At 34.0% G+C, this 25865-nt stretch overlaps 4 protein-coding genes across 4 annotated transcripts in view; all 4 read right to left on the bottom strand.

The window, feature by feature from the left end:
* Positions 1–2504: 2504 nt before the first annotated feature.
* LOC136068639 (putative F-box protein At4g21240) lies at positions 2505–12702 on the bottom strand. Its single transcript, XM_065776047.1, has 2 exons — positions 12021–12702; positions 2505–2692 (listed from the first exon to the last, which is right to left on the bottom strand). The coding sequence occupies exons 1-2, from the start codon at positions 12700–12702 to the stop codon at positions 2505–2507; spliced, it is 870 nt and encodes a 289-aa protein (XP_065632119.1).
* LOC136061359 (uncharacterized) overlaps positions 4714–25865 on the bottom strand; it is a 33641-nt gene continuing 12489 nt past the window's right edge. Inside the window, exon 4 of the mRNA XM_065776049.1 lies at positions 4714–5030. The gene's annotated coding sequence lies outside the window, so the exon portion shown is untranslated. The remainder of the gene's footprint in view (positions 5031–25865) is intronic.
* Positions 19370–24772, bottom strand: LOC112004947 (uncharacterized). Its single transcript, XM_065776062.1, has 4 exons — positions 24419–24772; positions 20044–20374; positions 19780–19902; positions 19370–19647 (listed from the first exon to the last, which is right to left on the bottom strand). Exons 2-4 carry the CDS (start codon positions 20095–20097, stop codon positions 19564–19566), a joined length of 261 nt encoding a protein of 86 aa, XP_065632134.1. The 5' UTR covers positions 20098–20374; positions 24419–24772; the 3' UTR covers positions 19370–19563.
* On the bottom strand, positions 20162–25555 carry LOC136068640 (putative F-box protein At3g10240). The gene is made up of 2 exons (XM_065776048.1): positions 24785–25555; positions 20162–20374 (listed from the first exon to the last, which is right to left on the bottom strand). Exons 1-2 carry the CDS (start codon positions 25553–25555, stop codon positions 20162–20164), a joined length of 984 nt encoding a protein of 327 aa, XP_065632120.1.

Here is a 25865-nt window from a genome sequence, read left to right on the forward strand (position 1 = left end):
TTGTCTTGGAGAGTTTTGTGGTAGCCCATAAACGGCAGTGAATCGATGGTGTAATACGAACCAATTTTCATCCATAAAATTAAATACGTGGCGACTCTATTGTAAAATTCTTAATCTAAAGGGAAAAATATAATCAGTCGAACCTCCATTTTAAGAGGTAATAACATGACTCCACTCATTCACGTGGGTTTGGCCTAACATCCAAAAAAAAGGTCGGGGCGCAGTCTCTCACAATATGACATGGATACGACATAAGTATGACATCTTAAATGAAATGCCTATGCTTCCTAGTTTGTGAGATGAGTTGGGGGGTTGTGATGACAACAATGATTGCTATAAAGATAGTGAATTGGGAGAGAATTTAAGACTTCTGTTATAAGAAGTGCATTTGCTACATGAGCAAATGAGTTAGTGGTTTAGTGCAGTTGAAAACCAATTAGGAGTTTGCTTGTGGATTTTGGAAGGAGTAGCTAACTTTGTTCTTGCCATTAATTTTTTATATAGGTAATTGAGATTATTTAGAAAGATTATTGTCAAAATATTCATTCTGATTTCTTAGATAAAAGATTATCAATAATGTCCATTAGTCATAGAAACTCATTTACTTATCAATTTTCAAAAAACACTCATCCTACCCCATTATAAACCTTATTCATATATAGATTTAGGGCCATACGAATCCACCTACCCATTCTCTATAAATAATTTAGGTCTTTTACTACTAAATTAGAATGCATTGGCATGTTAGTTGAGATGGAAGTTAATTCACTTTACAAATGAATTAGGCACCACATTACTAGGTTCAAATATTTTTTCTATTTCTTTCTCTAGTTAATATGTCAATATAATAGTTTTATATTGACATATTAACCGAGCTTGACTAGTATATCTTTCTCGGCTTGACATAGCAACTTCTCTTTCCACTTTATAAATGAAATTAGGCACCACATTACTAGATTCAAATATTTTCTTTTTCTTTTTCTTTCTCTAGTCAATTTGTCAATAGATAAATGAAATTAGGCATTGTATTACTATTTTCAAATCTTTTTCCTTTTTCTTTCTCTAGTTAATGTATAAATAGGCAACTCTCTTATTGACATATTAATCGAGCTGATTAGCATATCTTAGCTTGACATAGTAGTTTCTCTTTCCACTTTGAACCTTCTTCCATACCATTTCTTTAATTCTAGTAAACACAATTTTTTCTTTATTCTTCAAATTTAATGAGGGCAATAAGAGGCATTTTTCACACTAATTTTGTGGGAGGATGAAGCCTAAAGATAAGAAATCATTGCAAGGGATCCACCTTAGGTGTAATTAGGCTTGACTATTTGTCAAATTAGGCCAAGCTAGTTAGGGCCATTAGGTCAAGGGAACTGAGGAGGACAACTTGCTCGAAAAGCTCGAAGAGCAGTCAAGGCAATTAGGTTAGGGAAATCGATGAGGGCAGCATAGTGAATTGGGAGAGAATTTAAGACTTCTGTTATAAGAAGTGCATTTGCTACATGAGCAAATGAGTTAGTGGTTTAGTGCAGTTGAAAACCAATTAGGAGTTTGCTTGTGGATTTTGGAAGGAGTAGCTAACTTTGTTCTTGCCATTAATTTTTTATATAGGTAATTGAGATTATTTAGAAAGATTATTGTCAAAATATTCATTCTGATTTCTTAGATAAAAGATTATCAATAATGTCCATTAGTCATAGAAACTCATTTACTTATCAATTTTCAAAAAACACTCATCCTACCCCATTATAAACCTTATTCATATATAGATTTAGGGCCATACGAATCCACCTACCCATTCTCTATAAATAATTTAGGTCTTTTACTACTAAATTAGAATGCATTGGCATGTTAGTTGAGATGGAAGATAATTCACTTTACAAATGAATTAGGCACCACATTACTAGGTTCAAATATTTTTTCTATTTCTTTCTCTAGTTAATATGTCAATATAAAACTATATTATTGACATATTAACCGAGCTTGACTAGTATATCTTTCTCGGCTTGACATAGCAACTTCTCTTTCCACTTTATAAATGAAATTAGGCACCACATTACTAGATTCAAATATTTTCTTTTTCTTTTTCTTTCTCTAGTCAATTTGTCAATAGATAAATGAAATTAGGCATTGTATTACTATTTTCAAATCTTTTTCCTTTTTCTTTCTCTAGTTAAGGTATAAATAGGCAACTCTCTTATTGACATATTAATCGAGCTGATTAGCATATCTTAGCTTGACATAGTAGTTTCTCTTTCCACTTTGAACCTTCTTCCATACCATTTCTTTAATTCTAGTAAACACAATTTTTTCTTTATTCTTCAAATTTAATGAGGGCAATAAGAGGCATTTTTCACACTAATTTTGTGGGAGGATGAAGCCTAAAGATAAGAAATCATTGCAAGGGATCCACCTTAGGTGTAATTAGGCTTGACTATTTGTCAAATTATGCCAAGCTAGTTAGGGCCATTAGGTCAAGGGAACTGAGGAGGACAACTTGCTCAAAAAGCTCGAAGAGCAGTCAAGGCAATTATGTTAGGGAAATCGATGAGGGCAGCATGCCCATAGTGGAGATACTTCTTGGGAGATTGGAGGTAAGCTGCTAGGTCCATAAGGTTGATGGTCGAGGAGGATCGTAGTGATGCAAGAGTAAGAGCAAGAGGAAACTTCCGAATAAAGCACCCATCACCTTCACATTCAATGCATTATACCAACTCAACCTGCCACATTGATGGCAGAATGACCCCTGATTAGTACCCTCACAGCCTGTAGCCTACTCTACCATCACTAGTAAGGCAATGATGAATCAAGTATCTAACGAGAAATCAATAGTCCTCCAAGTGGAAGGCTGGGATACAATCCAAGTAGCTATATATAGGAAGGAAGGTCCTCCTTAAGAAGGGATCGGAAAAAGTTCAAAGAGAGAAATAAGGAAATAGAGAGAGAAGGTGATCATTGTAAAACTGGTCCTCGGCTAGCCAGAGGAAGAACTTACATACAAATTTTTCTTTCCTTGACATCATTCTTTACTAAAATTGTCATCCTTGCCAATTTTCTTTCTCTAATTACCAAATCGTGGCTTTAAAAGCTTAAAGGGTTGACCTTGACCATTCACCTCTACAAATTAGTTGTACTGAGCCTCCATCCTAGCCTAGTCTCATTCTGATTTGGGCTGGGCTACTAGTTTTGCCCTTATAGATTCAGTGCTTAAAACTCCTAGCAAGGTTTTGATTACCTCCAGTCTCTCAACTAATATATTTCCACCGGATAAAAGTATTTTTATTCTCACAATTTACCCTCTAATTCAAGTCCTCTTCATTTTGTCTGAGTATACCTTAAATTTTCATATAATCAACCATTGATGCTCGGTAGAACAAGAGATTGTCACTTGTAAAGAAAATGTGAGTTTTTTTTTTTTGTTTTTTGAGTCCTGCAAGTGGCAACTTCATGCATATATATATATATATATGTATGTATGTATATATGTATGTATGTATTTTCTGTTCTCATCTAATGAAAATGCATGTAGTCCTTTTAGATAGAGACAAAAGGTTAAGGGACACAGGTTGTCTTATCTTAACCCCCTAGTGTGATAAATAAATCCCTTCGATTCTCCATATAAGAAAATAAAGTAACAATGGAGACACACTCTTAACAATTGGTATACAATACTCACGAAAACTCACTCTTTTTATCAAATTTTCAAGGAACACTCATAACTAGCTTATCCTAAGCCTTAATTATATCTAGTTTTAAGGCCATATTACCCCCATCTACCCCATTCTCAATAAATAATATAGGTCACTACTAAATAAGAATGCGTAGACATGTTACTTGAGATGGAAGTTAATTAATTTTATAAATGCTATATGGTAGCACAATACTAGGTTTATTATTTCTTTTTTCTCTTTTTTTTTTCTTTTTTTTGGGGGGGGTGGGGGTGGGAGGAAAGGGTTTTGTCACTCTTTTTTATGCTAGTCAACTGGGGTATCAAAGTATAGAGACAGTTTTGAAATCACATTTGTTACTAGCCTACAACAATGATGTTTTCCCCACAGTCATCTTTCCATGTCAATTTTCCTTTTACATTTTCAATTGCATTAATTCTCTAGTTAATATATCATTAGACATTCAGCAAAACAAAATTGTCAGTATACACTTCTGTTGTTACTTGTTAAAATCGATTAGGAACAACTATTGTTATCGAGCTGATGTGCATGTCAGATGATGTAATGCATTTTTATCATAGTGGTAGACTCACATTGGTTGGCACTACAAGGTCAGTGCAGAGTTGCGGACATTGTAGTCTAAGACTGCCCAATAATTTCCTTTTAACATATTATTGGTAATGCATGTCGCCTATGTGGCATCTGCGAAGAGAGAGGATAATTTTAACTCTTAAGCCTAAGGATACATGTTATGATTTTATATATTCAGTTGTAACACAGTTACTAAAAATAGTTGTTATAGAGACATGTTTAAGGGAACTAAACAGGAGTCTTTCAGTGAGTTAAGAGTGATAATCACTTTGATAGTTCTAGTGGCAAATTTTAATCTATAACAGTTCACTACGCAATTGGTTTCTACCATCATTCTAAAAGAAAATAATCCAATGAGCAGTATAGTCTAACACGCAAATAATATGAAAACATAATATTAAGGAAGCATTCTGAATTCCACAACCAGGAACATAAACCATCTGAACATAAATTGGGCATAATCATGAACATGAATTTCACAACATAATTTTAATTAACTGAATTTAGTTTCCACCTACTGATCAAAAACAAAAGCTGTGACCTATTGACATTGTTAAGTTAATGTTATATACAGAGAATTTGGTGTTATGGATTGTTCTCTGAATACATCACAAAACACATAACAATTAATAAATCCCATCCAGCCTTCAACTGAACACTTTTTTCTTTCCCTCTTCCTTTCTTGAAGTTGATGTTGTTCCATCCTTGGCACTCTCACCTTTCACTTGGCCTCACAAAGGCTGATGTCCCATTCTCTTTGCCTCTAAACTATCAAACCAGAAATAAAAAACAAAAAATATAGTTACGAATATGAAGATACAAATTATGATCACATTTAGCTTACATTATTTACATTTAGTTTTTGCCTTTTGTTAGAAGCAATTGTTGATGGGTCATCAGTTTCAATTGGCTTCTTCTTTGCCTTCTTTTTATAAATTTTTCTTGTTGGGTTTTCTGGTTCTTTGCAGGTCATTGCATTGTGATCCCATGCATAACAATTCCCACATCTTACTGCTAGCCCCTCCCTAATGATTCTATAAGGATGCTTCTAAAAGTCAATGATGACTTATCAAAAACAATTATTGCTTTACCATATAACGAGACAAATTAAAAAAAAAAAAATATATATATATATATATATATATACAGGCCGGCTTAACAATTTTGGAGGCCTTAGGCGAAAATTTTAAGTGGATTCTTTTTTTAACTTTAAAGTCTAAATTTGTACAAAAAAAATTAATTTATTATTTGGTTCAAAAAATTAGTATTACTATAATACAAATAAGTTGATATAATATATATCAAATAATTAATTGATGTGATAATTTATAATAATTGATAAAGTAAGAGTCTGCATTAAAAAAATGTGATAACTTATTAATTAGTATGGGGTCGTGTGGGGGCCAACTTAGTTTAGGCCTTGTGATGTGTTGGGGCTCGTGGACAAAACTGCACAATGCTATGTGCATTGTATAGTCTTATCCTATCAAGTTATGTGCACTGTTGTTGTGCAGTATACTGGATTTTAAGATACAATGTGGCTTTTTTTGCATTTTATTGACCAATAAAAATACCTAAAATATTTTTTTGTAATTAAAATATATAGATAAATATATATATATATATTTTTTTTTTTTTTACAAGTGGGCCTTTTTTATTTGGGGGCCTTAAGCAATTGCATCAATTGCTTATATGGTTCAGCCGGCCCTGTATATATATATAAAATAAAGCATAACAAACAAACATTGAACACACCAGAGTTAATAAGAGGCAAGATAAAGAAGAAATTGAGAGAAAGTCCAAGAGAGTTTATGTGTCTAAACTACTAGCCGAATATTTTGTTGCAAAACCAACAAAAAGAAAAATACCAAACAAATATTATAAAAGAGATTAGAGGGGAAACTCAGAATTGAAAAATGCAACAAAAGAGTACTTCAAAATTACAAAAGCATAGTTGATTTGCAAAACTTAAGGCTCCATGCATGCATCAAAATGAAACCCAAGAGCATATACCTAAACAGTATTAAACTTTATAAATGATCAATAATTCTAGCTTCAAATCCATAACCAAATTTGAGGTCCAAAAAAAATCCCAAAGAGGGGTACAATAGCCAATTTGTACTTAATCCCACATACCTCTAACTACCTTAATCCCAATTGGTACAATGCCACCTTATTGACCTCAGCACTAAAATGCTTTTGATGAAACAGATGCTGTGAAATTGCTTAAAATTTTGTAATAATTTACCTTTCCTTCACCATTTCCAAATCCACACAATCAACTATTTAAAGCAGAGAAAAAGGAAGTTATGAATATGGATGCAACTAAGTTGTCAAATTTCTTGTGGATTAAGTTGCTAAATTATAGACGTATGAAGGGATGAGGTGGATGAGACTTTACCTCAGAATGAATTCAGAGGAAGAATCCTCTAAATCTTGTGGGCATGAAGAATATTCAAATTTAAGTTTGAACAACCTCATTTCAGTTAATGTAAATTCAGAGAGAGAATCCTCTTGATTCTTTTGGGCATGAAGAACCATCATATAGATGCATTACCCCCAAAAAAAAAAAGAAAAAAGAAAAAAGAAAAAGAGGTGCAAAAACCTACTACAAAAAATAAATAGAAACCCAAACCCAAAAGGAAATACATCTCTCTATCATCAACTTAACAAATCTCCAAAACCCTATATAACAAGGTCGAAGCAATTAATAAAAGAAGAAAGAAAACCTGGGGACCAAAGGTACCAAAAAAGCCCTAAGTGGCTAGCGAGAATCGAGCCAAATCACAAAAAATAGAAAATAAAAACAACGCATGAATCAATAAACAAAATATGGAAGAAAACCATGTGAAATCAAATTTAAAGAAAGAAAAGTGCAGATAATTGAGGGTGGTGAATTGGCGGCTTCCGTACCTTTCTTTATAGGGACCTAAAATTGAAGCAAAGCAATTAGTAAAACGTGCAATGCAATTGTTTAAGAGAGAAGAGTAAGATAAATTTTCTTGCTACAAAAGATGGTGGATAGATACAAAGTGTTAGAGAACAACGCAAAATAAATGAAGGTTATTACTGAAGTGATAGAGTGGGTTTTGAAGAAATGGAGCCCTATAATAACTTCAAGTTTGAGAAATATTTGAATTCTTTTTATGTCGCTTTGATTCCAAGAAACTAAGTGGTGGCATCAATATCAAGGATTTTCTTCATGTTAGCTTGGATGGAAATGTCTATATGCTTATGGAAAGTGTAGGCTGATCTGTTAAATGTATGATAGGTATCTTGTGTTAGACCCAAATGCTTACAATGAAGGTTGGTAAACCCTTATTTGGTGTTTATTGCCAATGAAAGCCTTGATAGAAAACTTGATAGCAGTGTTTTTGGGGTAATTTGAGAGTTGAACACTGAAATCATATATGATCATGTTAACTAGGCCATTTCATATACATAGACAAACTCAATTTTGGTGAAAATGGAGGAAGTGGGTTTGGTTTTTCTATTTGGACAATTGGTTCTCAATCATGGTTAATAGAAGCAGAATTGGCTTTTCCAATAGTTCAAGAGAACCAAGTCAAGGAGATCCTATATCCATGCTTATTTTAATTTTGGTTATGAAAGTACATAATGGGACGTTACACAATGTTGTAGCCTGCATTTCAAGTTGGGGAAGAAAGTAAAGAGGGTTATGGAAACTCTCCTCTTTTGTTTGTTCGTGATACAATACTATACAGTACATGGGTTGTTAAAGTCATTGAAAAGTACGAGTCCAAAAAAATCTAGCATAGTAGAAAATGAAGACTGCTTAAAGCAGCTCATTTCTTATTTTATATCCTTGCCCTCCATCTACTCCCTCAATTGCCCAGTATCTATCCCAACATGACCATTCAAGCCTCCCCCAATAAAAACTTTTATCCTTTTTGATATACTTTGAATAAACTCATTCGTACCCTCCCAATATTATTTCTTAATGGATTCTTCTAAATCTATTTGAGGAACATTAATGCTAACTGAGTTGGTTTTCACTTCCCCTAGGCAAATTATATTAAAAAAAGTCTATCTCCTATTTTCTTAATTTGACAGCTTCCACTTTACAGCCTTTCTCTATAACCATCCCTACCTGAAATCTATTGTTCTTATTCCCTGTATCTCACAATTTATATTTAGAATGCTTAGTTTCCCTAGATTTGTCTTCTACCCACTTCGTCTTCAAGACTATCTTCTTTACCCACACCCCTACATTAAAGTATGGGACCACTTGCCCATTTCTCATTGCACCTACATCCAATGTTCATTCGGGAAGGAGGTTTGGGTTTTTGAAGCTTTGTACGTTTCAATAAAGCCTTGCTTGGGAAGTGGCTTTAGCGACATTTGACTGAGAAGAATGCATACTGGCGTATAGTAATTGCTTCAAATTTTGGCAGCATGTGGGGTAATTGGATGACAGATGAGTCACTGGTGTCAGTGTCCCATGGGGAATAGGAGGTTTGGGTTTTTGAAGCTTTGTACGTTTCAATAAAGCCTTGCTTGGGAAGTGGCTTTAGCGACATATGACTGAGAAGAATGCATACTGGCGTATAGTAATTGCTTCAAAATTTAGCAGCATGTGGGGTAATTGGATGACAGATGAGTCACTGGTGTCAGTGTCCCATGGGGAATAGGCTGGTCCAGATTTTAAAGTTTGTCGTGGTGAGTGGTGCTAATATTCTTTTTTGGTTCGATTGTTGGTGTGAGGACATGATGCTTTCCAAACCTATTCTAGTTGGCCAGGGATAAAAATGCTGCGGTGGCAGATGTAATGCAGTCACAGAATGGGTCTGTTTTTTGAAATGACAAACTTACAAGGCCCTGTGAAGACTGGGAGTTGGAATCTATGCAGTCTTTCTTCAACTATTGATATTCTGCAAAAATAGGAGCTGCGGGGGATCTTTTTAAGATGGCCCCCCCGACCACAAGTGGAGGTTTTGAGGTTAAATCTTACTATAAAGCTCTATCTCCTACTGGTTATTATTCTTTTCCTTGGAAGCCTATACGGAAGGCAAGCGTCCCAAGAAAGATAAATTGCTCTACATGGACAACCACTAAGGGGAAATTTTAACCATGGATAATCTCCGTGTGCAAGGATTGTGTGTGGTAGATTGGTGTTCCATGTGTAAACAGAGTGGTGAGTCTGCTGATCACCTGTTACTCCATTGTTATTTTGTGTATGATATATGGTCAATGGTGTTTGGAAAGTTTGTGTGATGGCTCAGAGTGCTCTAGCCTCCTGGAATGTTGAACAGGGAGGTTTGGCCATTGTCAAAATATAGTTATTTGGGGTTCTATACCGTCATGACTCTACCTACAGTTACATGGCTAATACAACTTTTAAATGTTTGGCATCATCCTATACTTTGTTTAATTTACATTAGAGCAAAACATTTCACGAACAAAACAGAGTATCAAAAGGCAAAGGCAGATCATATCAGAAAAATCTTAGCACATCTAGTGAAATGGAAAGAGTAAAACACATTTGATATTAAAAAGGGATTAGATGTGACAAGTTCAGTGTATGAAAAAGGGAATAACATCAATCTTTCATTTATATTTACCAATTCCAGCATGCAAAACAAAAGAATTGTATTTAAAAATTCTGACCACTCTTTTGGTAACAAATTAACATCCCAAAAACAGTATATTGAGGTTTGGAACTTCATGTTTACTTATAACCACACAATAGTATCTAGTATATACCAAGAATTAGATAAAACTAAGATAAGTAAACGCAGAAATTTTGAGTTAAATCAAGCTTATACCTGCGTTTCCTCTTCGTGCTCACTCTCCTTTAGGAAACTGTCATTTGGTTAGTAGCATGTTCATTCTCTAATATGGTGTCCCTAAAGCTTGACGATTGTAAATACTGTTCCTCCTTGCCTCCACTGGGGCAGCTACCTGCCCTTAAGGAACTCTCAATTGAAGGTTTGGACAGAGTATCATGTGTGGATAGTGAGTTCTACGGGGATGGCTCTTGTGCAACTAATAAGCCATTCAAATCCCTAGAAAAATTAACATTTGAAAGGATGCTATAGTGGAAGGAATGGTTTATATTTGAAGGTGAAGATGAAGGCGGAGTTTTCCCAACCCTCTGAGAGCTTCGCATTATCGAATGTCCCAAGCTTACGGGAAATCTGCCCAGTTTACTTCCTTCTTCAAGTGTAATTGAAATTAGAGATTGCCCCCAACTTGTTGCCTCACTTCCTAGTCCTTTGGCTCTCCATGAGTTGGCCTTGACGAATTGTGATAAGGTGGCGTTGAAGGAATTATCACCTAAGCTACAAAGTCTCGGAATTGGAGGATGCCACGTGACTCTCCTTGAGGGTGGTCTACCCACTACTTTAAAAACACTTCACATCAATGGAGTACTTCAGTTACCCGGGAGTCATTACTATCCATCAATTGAGAGCTTGAAGGTAAATAGAGGTCCTGGTTCACTTTGGTCTTTACCATTAGAGTTTTTCCCAAAACTCAAATCTATCGAAATTAGGAATTCTGATAATCTTGAATCTCTTTCGGCATCAGATATATCTCTCTTGGATCTAACTTCTCTCATTAAATTGTGTATCCTTTCCTAGCGGGGGATTGTGCGCTTCAAATTTGACACGGATTACTATTTATCACTGTGAAAAGTTAAAGTCACTTGCTGAAGGTATGCACACCCTCCTCCCATCTCTTCTATATTTGAAGTTGTGGGACTGTCAAGAACTGGAATCATTTCCTGAAGGGGGTTTGCCCTCCAATTTACAAATACTTCAAATCAGTTGCTGTGACAAACTCTTTCTCAGACGCATGGAGTGGGGTTTACAGAGTCTTCACTCTCTCAGAGAAATTATAATTCGGTATAACGGCAGAGAAGTGGGTTCCTTTTCAGAGGAGGCGTTGTTGCCCCCTTATCAGCCTCAACATTTTATTCCACATCTGACATCACTCAATGGTAGTTTCAACACCTTACCTTGCTTAAACAGTTGGATATTTGGGACTGCGTTAACCTCCAGCGCTTACCAGAAGAGGGCTTTCCCGCCTCCCTTTCTATTCTAGATATTTTACACTGCCCTTTGCTAAAAAAGCGGTATCGGAGAAAGAATGGAAAAGAATGGCGCAAAATTTCTCGTATCCCCATCATAAGGATTGACAGGGAAGTCATCACATAAGCTAATGAGTCCAGAAGAACTACTGCCCAGGTATTTGTTTCCGCACTAATTTGTTCTTTCCTCTGTTTAATTCTGAATTTTGTTTATTCCCACAAACCATCGCAGCCAGTGTTGCAGTTCTCTTTGTTATTTTCGTATTCCAAAAAATAATAATTTTAAAAATGGGAATGACTAGCTAGCCTCCATCAAAATTAAACTTGTATTTGATTTGGGCAGCATAAATTTAAACCCCATACTCATTCAACATATTTCTTAAATTTATTTATATTGCGCATTATTCCAAAGAGTATTTTATGTCTATTCATTAAGCTTCTTGACATGTCCTATATAAAAATAGCATCATCAATGTTTTCAAATCTTTTGCACAAAATCATTTGGGTTCATATTAATTTTTGTATGAGAAGCTTGAAAACTATGATAATACGATGGATAAATAATTGGATTGCATTTGGGCAAATTTCAATGGGTTATGGAGAGATTTGCCATTACAAGTGTTTGGTACTTGATAAATTTTGTATATTTATTCTAAATTTTGTATATACACGCAAATCAAATGACAAAACCAAAGGGCCACAAGGACCGCCAGGCTTGTACTCATATTCCGCCGCAAAATGGACAGCACCATTTAAAGAAGTTGCTGGATGACGCCAATCAGTAATAGTAATACCCAGAGGAAAAGAGGCACTAGTAATTCTCCAACACCCCTCATTAAGAGAGTAAACCTCAATTAGAGTAGACATATTAATTCGACATGGAAATGCAATCCTCACTACCTTATAATCATTAGTTCGCGGATCAAACCCGAATGCTTGGCAACAAAACCCAATGTATGAGCCATGTGCCTTGACAGTAATGCAAGGCTTTGGAAGGGTAATAAATTTTCTAATAGAGGGATTCCAAAGAATATAGCGCTCTTGTTCATGGAGACTGAACAAGCCATTCGCGGAACCAATTAACATAAATTGTTGGATACGACAACTCGTGAGTGGGAACTCAATGTTTTGAATTTGATCAAATGAGTCATTGTTATCGTCAATTAATTTGTAGTGCTCTACACCAAGATTATCAACGCAGTGCCCAACAATTAATTTGTTGGAGTTGGAAGGAAGTGAAAGTGATCGAGTGAGATGGGAATCGATGAAGGCAGAGCTTGTAATTTGAGAGTTCCACGATTTAGAAACGCACCTGAATCGAATTAGGGATTTGACGGGAAGTCTGTGCAGAATTTCCAGCACCACTTCCTCTGGGAGATAGTCTGACATTCCTATTCCTAACCCTATTCCAATTTCAAGCTTTTTCTGATATTTTCAATTTGGAACACTAAGATAGAAGGAGACGAACGAGTGTTTTGAAAACGGTGTCGTCGTCTCTCTTTTCTTTTTTGGTACTGTTTTTGCTTTGTTTTTAATTTTTGCACTACGGTTTTGGGTCTGTTTGGATAGCACTTATTGTTGTTGAAAGTTAATAAAAATTGATTGTTGCTGAAAATACTGTAGCAAAATAATTTTTAAATGTGTGAATAGTGTTGTAGGACCCACTTTTAATATTAAATATTGCGTGAACAGTGCACGCACAGTAAATTTTGTCTCCCCAGAGTCAACAAGTGCGGCCAAAAAATAAAAAAAAGGAGAAAACGCACAGGGAAAACGCGCCGTGACTTAACATGCTATCCAAACCGGGTTTTTGTCGTAAAATGACAATTACTTTTACTAAAAAGAATACTGAAACAAATTAGCGGGAAGATTTTTAACTTTTATAAAAAATAAAATAAAATAAGGGGGGAAGACTCCCACCATTGAAACCTTCCTCTAATATCACACTAATATTTAATTTTTTTTACTTTGTTTTGTATTTTTTCCCCCTCTCTCTAGCCTTATATTGGTGCTCGTGTGATACTTCACAATGTGTTGCTTTGTGAGCTAAGATGCATGGATACTGATAATGGTATGGGTACAAGTGTAAGTACGATACGGTCACATAAGTCATTTTTTTAAATTATAATATAAAACGGCTGATACAACACCAATATGACATAGATACGACACAAGTACAACACCCTAAATAAAATACATGTGATTCCAAGTTCGTGAGATTTGCTAGGGGTGATTGCCACAATAATTGCTATACGAGTAGTTGATTGGAAGATAATTTAAGGCTTCTATTATTATATATAAGAATTGCATTGGCTACAAGAGCAAATGAGTTAGTGGAGTGGTGCAGTTGAAAACTAATATGAGTTTGCTTGTGGATTTTGGAAGGAGGTAGCTAACCTTGTTATGGCTATAAATTTTTTAGATAGGTAATTGAGATTATTTAGAAAGATTATTATATTCATTATTATTTCTTAGATAAAATATAATTAGTGACAAGAGCGGACCTAGGATTTAAAGCTAGGGGGGCCGAAGCATAAGAAAAAAAAAATTTAAATAGGTATCCATATAATACTAACAAAATATCAACTAAGATAAATACACAAAGTCATTGTTTATTAATACATTAAGATGTAATTATCTACCAACAAAAACAAAATAATACAAAATAATATTGTTTCTTAAGAGCATTAACTGTTGCCAAAAAAAAAAAAAAAAAAAACACCCAAGAAACAAAGAACGTAATTTGAAAATCTAACCCAATGGAGGCAAAATCGGGTAGCAACCAAAAACCCAAGATCGTCGTAGCTTGTTAATCGGATGCAAGGATGATGCAAGAGTGAAGAGAAGATGGGTTTGTGCAGGGAAGAGGCGTAATGAGTTTTGTAGCACCGGTGATGGTGGTTGACGTCAGTTAGTGGGTGGTCATCGGTGTGAGATTGGTTGTGCGAGATGGGTTGGTTTGTTGAAATATTGAGGTTTGGTGGTTGTCTGCTTTAAAACATAATGCAAATATGATGCTGGATTTGAGAGAGAGAGAGAGAGTGATCTTGAGAGAGAGAGCAGAGAACAGGGAGGTTGAGGATGAAGAGTGAAGGGGACCTTCTAGTTCCATGTTTTCTTTTTCTTTTCTTTTCTTTTTTCCAAGTTTTTTTTTCTTTTAATTACAAAATGTATTAAAAAAAAGAAAAAAAGAAGCCAAACTTAACAGCAACAGTAACTGAAACATAACAGAATACTACATTGACAAAAATTGAAACTTAGAAAACTGAAATGACAAAACTCAAAGTTGGAGAACTGAAATGACAAAAGTTAAAAGTTAGATAGTCAGTTTTGCATTTTTGCCAAAATAAAATGAAATAAGGGGGGAAGACTCCCGCCATTGAAACCCTCCTCCAATATCACACTAATATTTAGTTTTTTTTACTTTGTTTTGTATTTTTTTTCCTCTCTCTAGCCTTATACTGGTGCTCGTGTGATACTTCACAATGTGTTGCTTTGTGAGCTAGGATGCATGGATACTGACAATGGTATGGGTACAAGTGTAAGTACGATATGATGACATAAGTAATTTTTAAAAATTATAACATAAAACGGTTGATACAACACCAATATGACATAAATACGACACAAGTACAACACTCTAAATGAAGGACATGTGCTTCCAAGTTTGTGAGATTTGCTAGGGGTTGTGATTGCAACAATAATTGCTAGAAGGGTAGTTGATTGGAAGAGAATTTAAGACTTCTATTATTATATATAAGAAGTGCATTGGCTACAAGAGCAAATGAGTTAATGGAGTGGTGCAGTTGAAAACTAATATGAGTTTACTTGTGGATTTTGGAAGGAGGTAGCTAACCCTGTTATGGCTATACATTTTTTAGATAGGTAATTGAGATTATTTAGAAAGATTATTATCAAAATATTCATTTTGATTTCTTAGATAAAAGATTATCAGTGACAAGAGCGGACCTAGGATTTCAAACTAGGGGGGCCAAAGCATAAGAAAAAAAAAATCTAAATAGGTATTCATATAATACTAACAAAATATCAACTAAGATAAATACACAAAGTTATTGTTTATTAATACATTAAAATGTAATTATCTACCAACAAAAAAAAAAAATACAAAATAATATTGTTTCTTAAGAGCATCAGTTGTTACCCAAAAAAAAAAAATTTTATTTTCACAAATTAAAACTTATACTACTTTAATATAGCATTTGGAATGTCTCGTATAGTAGTGTTTTTGGTATTTGGTGTTCTAAATACAAAATATTTATCATTTAGAACACCTAATGCTAGTACTCTAATATTGGGCTAACTAGAATGTTTTATTTTTTATTTAGAACTTTTGTTTTTGTTAAGTTTTTGAGTTTGATAGTTGCTAGTTGGGCTAAGTTAATTAAAAAGGTGGAGGTTTGAGTTTTTGGAAGCGAGAAGTGCAGCTCTAATAAAAAAAATCTCTTTTTTTTCTCTTTGGGCCGGGGCGGGGGGGGGGGGGGGGGTAAAAAAAAAAAAAAAAAATCACAAACAAAAACTTACTTTTGCTACCTTAATATAGCATTTGAAATGTCTCGTATAGTAGTGTTTTTGGTATTTGATGTTCTAAAAGCAAAATATTAATCATTTAGAACACCTAATACTAGTACTCTAATATTGGGCTAACTAGGATGTTTCATTTTTTATTTAAAGTTTTGTTTTTGTTAAGTTTTTGAGTTTGATAGTTGTTAGTTGGGCTAAGCTAATTAGGAGGTCTGAGTTTTTGGAAGCAGGAAGTCCAGCTCTAATAAAAAAAAAATCTCTTTTTTTTCTTTGGGCCAGGGGGGCCCAAAATTTTTTTTTCCTTTTTTTTTTCTTTGGGCCAAGGGGGCCCAAGCCCCCCTTGGATTCGTCCTTGATCAATGATATCCATTAGTCATAAAAACTCATTTACATATCCATTTTCAAGAAACACTCGTCCTACCTTGTCATAAACCTTATTCATAGATAGTTTTAGGGCCGTATGAATCCATCCACCCATCTACTAATTTAGGTCTTTTACTACTAAACTAGAATGCATTTTCATGCTAGTTGATATAGAAGTTAATTAACTTTATAAATGAATTAGGCTCCACATCACTATGTTCAAATCTTTTTTCTATTTCTTCCTCTAGTTAATATGTCAACAGAAAACTCTATTATTGCCATATTAACTGAGCTTGATTAGTATATCTTTCTTAACTTGACATAGCAACTTCTGTTTCCACTTTAAAAATAATTTTAGGCACCGCAATACTAGGTTCAATTTTTTTTTTCTTTTTATTTCTCTAGTTAATATGTCAATAGATAAATGATATTAGGAGCCATATACTAGGTTCAAATCTTTTTTCTTTTCTTTCTCCAGTTAACATGTCAATAAACAACTCTCTTACTGACATATTAACCAAGCATGATTAGTATATCTAAGCTTGACATAGTAGCTTCTCTTTCCACTTTGAGCCTACTTCATACCATTTGTTTTTTTTTAAAATAAAATTTCAGCAAAAACATTTTTTTTATTCTTCAAATTCAATGAGGACAACAAGAGCTCAAACTCCTAGCAAGGTTTTTATCACCTCCTATCTCTCAACTAATATATTTTATGCAAACTTTTTCTTTTTTTCGTTCTCATCTAACGAAAATGCATGTAATCCTTTTACATAGAGACGAAAACGGTTAAGGGACATAGGTCGTCTTATCTCAAACCCTTGGTTCTCTCTTTAAGTAACAATGGAGACACATTCCATAACAATTGGTATACAATATTCGCAAAAACACATTCTTTTTATCAACTTTTCATGGAGCACTTATAACTACCTTATCATAAGTCTTATGTATATCTAGTTTTATGGCCATATTACCCCATCTTTCCATTCTCTATATATAATATAGGTCTTTGACTACCAACTAAGAATGCATAGACATGTTACTTGAGATGGAAGTTAATTAACCTTATAAATGGTATATGGTAGCACAATACTAGGTTATTCTTTGTAGGGATTTGGGGGGAGCGTGTTGACACTCTTTTTTTTATGCTAGTCAGTAGGGGTATCAAAGTATTGAGACAGATTTGAAATCACATTTGTTACCACTTACCAGCTTACCACAATGACGTTTTCCCTAGTCATATTTCATTTTAATTTAACTTTTACACTTTCAATTGCATTAATTCTCTGGTTAATATATTATTAGATATTCAGCAAAACAAAATTGTCAGTAGACAATTCTATTGTCACTTATTAGAAACAATTAGGAACAACTATTGTTATTGAGTTGATGTGGATGTCAGATGATGTAATGCATTTTTATCACAGTGGCAAACTCTCATTGATTGGTACTACAAAGTCAGCGCTGACCTTGTAGTTTAGGACTGCCCAATAATTTCTTATTAACATAATATTGATAATGCATGTCTCCCATGCGACATCTGCAAAGAGAGAGAAAGAGAGGATAATCTTAACTCTTAAGCCCAAGGACACGTGTCATGATTTCATATATTCAGTTGTAAGACACAGTTACTAAAAAACAGTTGTTACAGAGACATGAATGAATTGGTTTGGGAAGCTAAAATCAAAAAATTTTCCATGGTAGTTACAATAAATTGAATTTGTAAGGTCAAAAAGACTAAACAAAGTATACTGTATCAATAAGAGAATTTGAATTTGGACATTTTCTGTTTCCCCTAATTATGCTATATGAGTTAAATTGTAATTTTCACTAAATCATTATGAACCATTAACTGTTTAGCCAGTTAAGCAGTACGTTTTGTCATTGAAAGTAGCTTTATTATCTTCTTTTTTTTTTTTTTTTTTTTTTTCGCTCTCATCTAATGAAAATGCATGTAATCCTTTTACATAGAGACGAAAATGGTTAAGGGACATAGGTCGTCTTATCTCAACCCCTTGGTTCTCTCTTTAAGTAACAATGGAGACACATTCCATAACAACTAGTATACAATATTCACGAAAACACATTCTTTTTATCAACTTTTCATGGAGCACTTATAATTACCTTATCGTAAGTCTTATTTATATCTAGTTTTATGGCCATATTGTCCCATCTTTCCATTCTCTATAAATAATATAGGTCTTTGACTACCAAATAAGAATGCATAGACATGTTACATGAGATGGAAGTTAATTAACTTTATAAATGGTATATGGTAGCACAATACTAGGTTATTCTTTGAAGGGATTTGGGGGGAGTGTTTTGACACTTTTTTTTATACTAGTCAATAGGGGTATCAAAGTATTGAGACATTTGAAATCACATTTGTTACCACTTACCAGCTTACCACAATGATGTTTTCCCTAGTCATATTTCATTTTAATTTAACTTTTACACTTTCAATTGCATTAATTCTCTGGTTAATATATTATTAGATATTTAGCAAAACAAAATTGTCAGTAGACAATTCTATTGTCACTTATTAGAAACAATTAGGAACAACTATTGTTATTGAGTTGATGTTGATGTCAGATGATGTAATGCATTTTTAACACAATGGCAGACTCTCATTGATTGTTACTACAAAGTCAGCGCTGACCTTGTAGTTTAGGACTGCCCAATAATTTCTTATTAACATACTATTGATAATGCATGTCTCCTATGTGGCATCTGCAAAGAGAGAGAGAGAGAGGATAATCTTAACTCTTAAGCCCAAGGACACGTGTCATGATTTCACATATCCAATTGTAAGACACAGTTACTAAAAAACAGTTGTTACAGAGACATGGATGAATTGGTTTGGGAACCTGAAATCAAAAAATTTTCCATGGTAGTTACAATAAATTGAATTTGTAAGGTCAAAAAGACTAAACAAAGTATACTGTATCAATAAGAAAATTTAAATTTGGACATTTTCTGTTTCCCCTAATTATGTGCTATATGAGGTAAGTTGTAATTTTCACTCAATCATTATGAACCATTATTGTTTAGCCTTAGGCAGTACGTTTTGTCATTGAAATTAGTCTTATTATCTTTTATTTTATTTTATTTATTTATTTATATCGATTTTAGTAATTAAAAAAAAATCAAATAAAACCATCTAAAAGAATGTCCTATCATAATACATAATTTACAAAATTCATTGAAGATTACTTAAAAAAAAAAAAAACTATCTGTCATATCAATCACAAATTTTACGAGTGCCAAATCAAGACAATAATTTTCAAATAAAAAAAAAAAATTTATGTCGATATACTGAATAAAACCTTACTGCCCACCGCAAGGTCACATTTCTTGCCCTGCAGAAGAGGATCTTTGTTGTACTTGTGCTGAACTTTGACCTCCAACACCACTAAACATCTCTCCAGCCTAAAATATGAGATAAATAACTCCAATTAATACTGCATAAAGCATTACACAACTCTAAATACCGCATAAAGCATTACATTTGCATTAAAAAAACACAATATATTTATAAAAAAAGCACAGCCAAGTAATTACCTGACCCTTGAATTGTTGAATCAAAGATACCAATTTTGATTTTATAGTGTCCATTTTCTCCAATTGTGATTTTAAAGAGGTCATTTTCTCTGTCTTCTGTTGTAGCATTGTCTCTACTTCAGCCTAAAATATAAGATAAATAAATCCAATTAACAATATAACAAAACACTTATAAAGTATAAACTGAATAAAGTACTACATTTACATTAAAAAGTACATAATATATATATATATATATTAATAAAAGCACACTGAAGTAATAACCTGGCCCTTTAATCGTTGAATTAAAAAGACCAATTTTGATTCTGCAGTCTCCATTATCTCAATTTGTGATATCAAAATGGCTATTTTCTCTGTCTGCTGCTGTAGTATTGTCTCCAGTTCATATAGCAATGCCTCTTGTAGCTGGAGTGCTCTCCCGTTGTGTAGTATTGCCTCTTGTAGAGGCAATAGTATTGCCTCCTGTTGATGTATTATTGTCTGTTGTTGATGTATTATGTCCAGTTGTAGCTCGTATACACTCGCATGTTGTACTACCTCTTCTAGCAGGTGTTTTGCCTCTTGTAGCTGGCATATCTCTTTGTCTGAAGTCAACCTAGAAATTTGGAAGCAGAAGATACACCAAAAGGCTTAGATGGTTGAGATACAAAAACGAATTGAACCACAAAGTAAAACCAATAATTATCATATTAGAAAGCAAACCATTATAGAAAATCCACATAACCATCCATTTAAACAAGAGAAAAAGGAAGTTATGAAGATGTATATAGTTTTCAAATTTCATGCTGATTAATCTCCAAAAGTACAAACGTATAAAGTCCCAATTACCTTCTTTAACCATTCTATGTTTATATACAACTTATTTACCTCCCTTCAAATTTGAGCACCTTATTCTTGTGTTTCCCCTTCCTTTATCCATTATTTTATATCTAATACAATCATCAAGTGTCACCAACCCATATTGTGTGGTTACACCCTCTCTTGATATTATTTAAAAATTTTACAATCTTACAATCTTACAATATCCCCTATCAATCTTTGGAATAATTATTAAATTTACCTAACTAATGTTAACCTATTTTAAACGTAAGTGTGACTCCCCCTACGCTGCTGTCCAAACAAAGAAAACAGCCTTTTTGAAGCCTTCACATACCACATACACTTCTGGGGAGACGTCATGGCCCTTTTTTATCAAACAAAAAAATAAAGACATCTGTATATTTAGACACATAATGAACCAGCAAATAACTGATTAAGCAAACCAAGGTAAAAGTGAAGTAAAGCAACTTCTACTTCATTATTCATTATGGATATGTTTTCTTAAATTTTCTAATCCCTTGGAAATTGACTGCTGATGCTTAGAAAATAAATGCATTAATACTCTTCATTTTTAAAAATCTCGCTCTTAACATATCTCAAGATACATTAATAACCTAGAAGTTGCCTTCTATGCTGGTGCAACATGTTTTGCTAGTTTTTAAAACACTATGTTACAGGATTGGCCAAAGTTCCTACCACCAAAACAAGAGAAAATATTCCTGAAACTCACTTTCTTTCCGCTGATTATCCATGAAACAAACATAACCATAGTGCTTACACTCTCATCATCTTCCTTTTATATAACATAACCAGCATCATTAATATCAATAATTTTTCCATATCAACATATAACTAAAGTAACTCAATGCAGTGCGGAGGCTAAGTCTACATCATACATTCAGCTAAATTCAGCTAAACAAAGCAGTACCTATTTTTTTGGGCAAACCCCATTATTTATTACATTTTTACAACAAACACAAGGGTTGTCACTAGGGTCACCCTGATGCAACTCCCGCACTCAATACAATGTAATACATTTAATCAATCAAAACCCCTAACAAAATGTCATGATTCTACCTATAGTTAAATCATTACAAAAACTTTTAAATGTTTGGGCCTCGTCTCTCTCTCTCTCTCTCTCTCTCTCTCTCTCTCTCTCGTTAGGTTATTCTTATATAACTTAACATATCTCAAAAAAAAAAAAAAACAACTTAACATATCTCAAAAACACAATGAAACCAAGTCAAAGTAATTAATAAAAGAAGAAAGAAAACCCTGGGGAAAAAAAGTACATGAAAAGCTCTAATTTGCTAGTGAGAATCGAACATAATCATAAAAACGGAAAATCAAAATAATGCATAAATTAATAAACAAAATTTGGAATAAAGCTATGTGAAATCAAAGTTTAAGGAAAGAAAAGTGCAGATCACTAAGAGTGGTGGTCCTGGTGGATTCGCTTTCATTCCATTCTTTTTGGGGACAAAAATTTGAAGCAAAGCACTAAGAATCAATGCAACACTTTATCTTAAAAAATGAAAAAAGGAAATTACCATTATTATTTTTATCACAAGGAACCTCTTCAAGGCAGGGCCACTTCGTGTACCCCCATCCTGAGTAAACCTTGAATACACGACCTGACCCATGAGAACCGTGTATTGCGTAATCTCAAGACTTGAACTGGACAGCTTTAGCTAACCCATGCAGGCATGTGCAATGCAATTTTTGAAATTATATAAACATGTTCATCCAAGTCCCACTTGCCTTCTTTAACCATTCTATTTTTATATACAACTTATTTACCTCCCTTCAAATTTGAGCACCTTATTCTTGCGTTTCCCCTTCCTTTATCCATTATTTTATATCTAATACAATCATCAAGTGTCACCAACCCATATTGTGTGGTTACACCCTCTCTTGATATTATTTAAAAATTTTACAATCTTACAATCTTACAATATCCCCTATCAATCTTTGGAATAATTATTAAATTTACCTAACTAATGTTAACTTATTTTAAATGTAAGTGTGACTCCCCCTACGCTGCTGTCCAAACAAAGAAAGCAGTCTTTTTGAAGCCTTCACATACCACATACACTTCTGGGGAGATGTCATGGCCCTTTTCTATCAAACAAAAAAATAAAGACATCTGTATATTCAGACACATAATGAACCAGCAAATAACTGATTAAGCAAACCAAGGTAAAAGTGAAGTAAAGCAACTTCTACTTCATTATTCATTATGGATATGTTTTCTTAAATTTTCTAATCCCTTGGAAATGACTCCTGATGCTTAGAAAATAAATGCATTAATACTCTTCATTTTTAAAAATCTCGCTCTAAACATATTTCAAGATACATTAATAACCTAGAAGTTGCCTTCTATGCTGGTGCAACATGTTTTGCTAGTTTTTAAAATGCTATGTTACAGGATTGGCCAAAGTTTCTACCACCAAAACAAGAGAAAATATTCCTGAAACTCACTTTCTTTCCGCTGATTATCCATGAAACAAACATAACCATAGTGCTTACACTCTCATCATCTTCCTTTTATATAACATAACCATAGATCTGATTTTCACCAGAGTAGACCTGACTGTGTAACAATCAAAAAAACCAATCCTATACTTTATTTTATCAGTAAAATAAATTTTTTACAGATACATTAAGGGGTGAGGCCCAATGACAATCCTATTCTATATGCATAGTTCTATTTCAAAATTTTCTCAGCAAAATCCTAATAAAATTCAAGTGAAAAGCCAAAATAAAAAAATTATTGAATAAGCTGAAGAAGGTCCAATTTATCCTCCCAGCACCATTAATATCAATAATTTTTCCATATCAACATATAACTAAAGTAACTCAATGCAGTGCGGAAGCTAAGTCTACATCATACATTCAGCTAAACAAAACAGTATCTATTTTTTTGGGCAAACCCCATTATTTATTACATTTTTACAACAAACACTAGGGTTGTCACTAGGGTCACCCTGATGCAGCTCCCACACTCAATACAATGTAATACATTTAATCAATCAAAACCCCTAACAAAATGTCATGATTCTACCTATAGTTAAATCGTTACAAAAACTTTTAAATGTTTGGGCCTTGTTTCTCTCTCTCTCTCTCTCTCTCGTTAGGTTATTCTTATACTTTGTGAATGTACATTGATACAAAATAACAAGTCATGTACAAAACACAAAATCAGAAGGCAATGGCTGATCATATCAGAAAAATCTAAGCAAGTCTAATGAGACAGGAAGCGTAAAAACACATTTTGATATTGAATATGGATTAGTTGTGACAAGTTTAGCATATAGAAAAAGATAATAACATCAAACTTTATTTACTGTTTCCATCTTGCAAATGTTTAATCTCATCATCAACGACAACCACAAAAGTGCATTTAACACTTCTGACCACTGTATATTCAACCGGCCACTTTATGCACGAAGAAGCAAACCAAAACTTACAATGGAAAACAAAAGAGAAAAGTAAACAATGAAGAAAAGAAAACAATGAAGAAAAGAAAACTAATAAAAAAGTAGAGGGAATAAAGGAAAGAAGGGAAAGAATCACTAGATATGAGTCCCCAAGCCCGAGACCAATCAAAAAGAGACCCACTAAAGAGGGCAAGCAACTGATCTACGGAACTTCTGACCACTCTTTATATCAAGCTGATAACAAATTAACATCTGAGAGCAGTATATTGAGGTCTGAAAATATTTACTTATAGCCACATAGCAGTATCTAGTATATACCAAGAAAAAAGTAGAACTGAGAAAAGTAAATGCTGAAATTTTGAATTGAATCAAGCTTTTACCTGCATTTCCTCTTCCTGCACGCGCCACTTTTGGAAACTGCATCATTCGGTTTGTTGAGTAAGACAAGGTTCTCCACATAATTATCAACATGAAAATAGTGCAGCCTCCCACAAATCCCCAACTCTTAACATGTTGGCTCTTAGGGTCATATGAAGAGAGCTCCCAATCACTTGGTAGATTTACCTCCACTAATATATTGCATTCTTCTGGAGACATAATACCCTTATAATTTCTTTGTTGAGGTCAACGGTTAACAATTTAGTCCAAGAATCAACAACGCATACTCTTTCATCACCCAAATGGCACAACATTTGTTGGCTACAAACCTATCATCATAAAATAACAGAGAAGCGATCCCCAATTACCGAGGTTTGAATATTACTCCAACTGAATGCACAATTTGGCAATGACATCAAGCGAAAAACCTCATCACCCAAATCAAACGACAAAACTAACGGACGACTGCGATTGTCCTTATCATATACCGCAAAATGGACAGCCCCAAATAAAGAAGCAGCGGGTCTATGCCAATCAGAAAAATCAATACCCGGCGGAAAAGAGGCAGTAGTTAATTTCCAAGAGTCCTCATTAAGAGAGTAAGCCTCAATTAGAGGTGGTTTGGCCTCTACAGATGGAAATGCAATTCTCACCACCTTAAAATCATTAGTCCGCGGATCAAACCCGAATGCCGAACGACACGCAAGGTGGCCGTGCGCCTTGACAGTAATGCAAGGTTTTGGAAGAGTGATAAATTTTCTAATAGAGGGATTCCAAAGAATAAAGCGCTCTTTTTCATATAGACTGAACAATCCATTCGCGGAACCAATTAACCTAAAATGTTGGATACGGCGACTCGAGATCGGTAACTCGATGTTTTGAATTTGATCAAACGAGTCATTGCTATCGTCAATTAACTTGTAGTGCTCTACGTAGGGTTTATCGAGGCAGTGCCTAACAATTAATTTGTTGGAATCGGAGGAAAGTGAATGTGATCGAGTGAGATGGGAATTGATGAAAGCAGGGGTTGTGATTAGAGAGTTCCATGATTTTGAAACGCACCTGAATCGAATTAGGGATTTGACGGGTAGTCTCTGCAGGATTTCTAGCACCACTTCCTCTGGGAGATAGTCTGACATTCCTTACTTGAAAAAGCAATTGTTGCTTTTGGTTCGACTCTCTCTGTTTTTCTACACTGCGGTTTTATTTGTAACCGGCAAGTCAATTGCCATATCTTGTACTTTCACTTTTCCACTATTTTTTCTAGAAAATTTTACTTTCCCACTCAAAAGAAATAGTTTAGCGCCATGTTTTCGTTTTTAAAATATTTTTATAAAAAATGATAGGTAGTAAATTATTATTATTTCTAGTTTGAATTTATAACTTAAATTATTTTCTTATCCACTCATTACAACTAAGTAATAGCATCCTATCACTTAAGTTATAAAA

The sequence above is a fragment of the Quercus suber genome, unplaced genomic scaffold, assembly GCF_002906115.3.
Source record: "Quercus suber isolate HL8 unplaced genomic scaffold, Cork oak 2.0 scaffold_127, whole genome shotgun sequence".
Lineage (NCBI taxonomy): Eukaryota > Viridiplantae > Streptophyta > Magnoliopsida > Fagales > Fagaceae > Quercus > Quercus suber.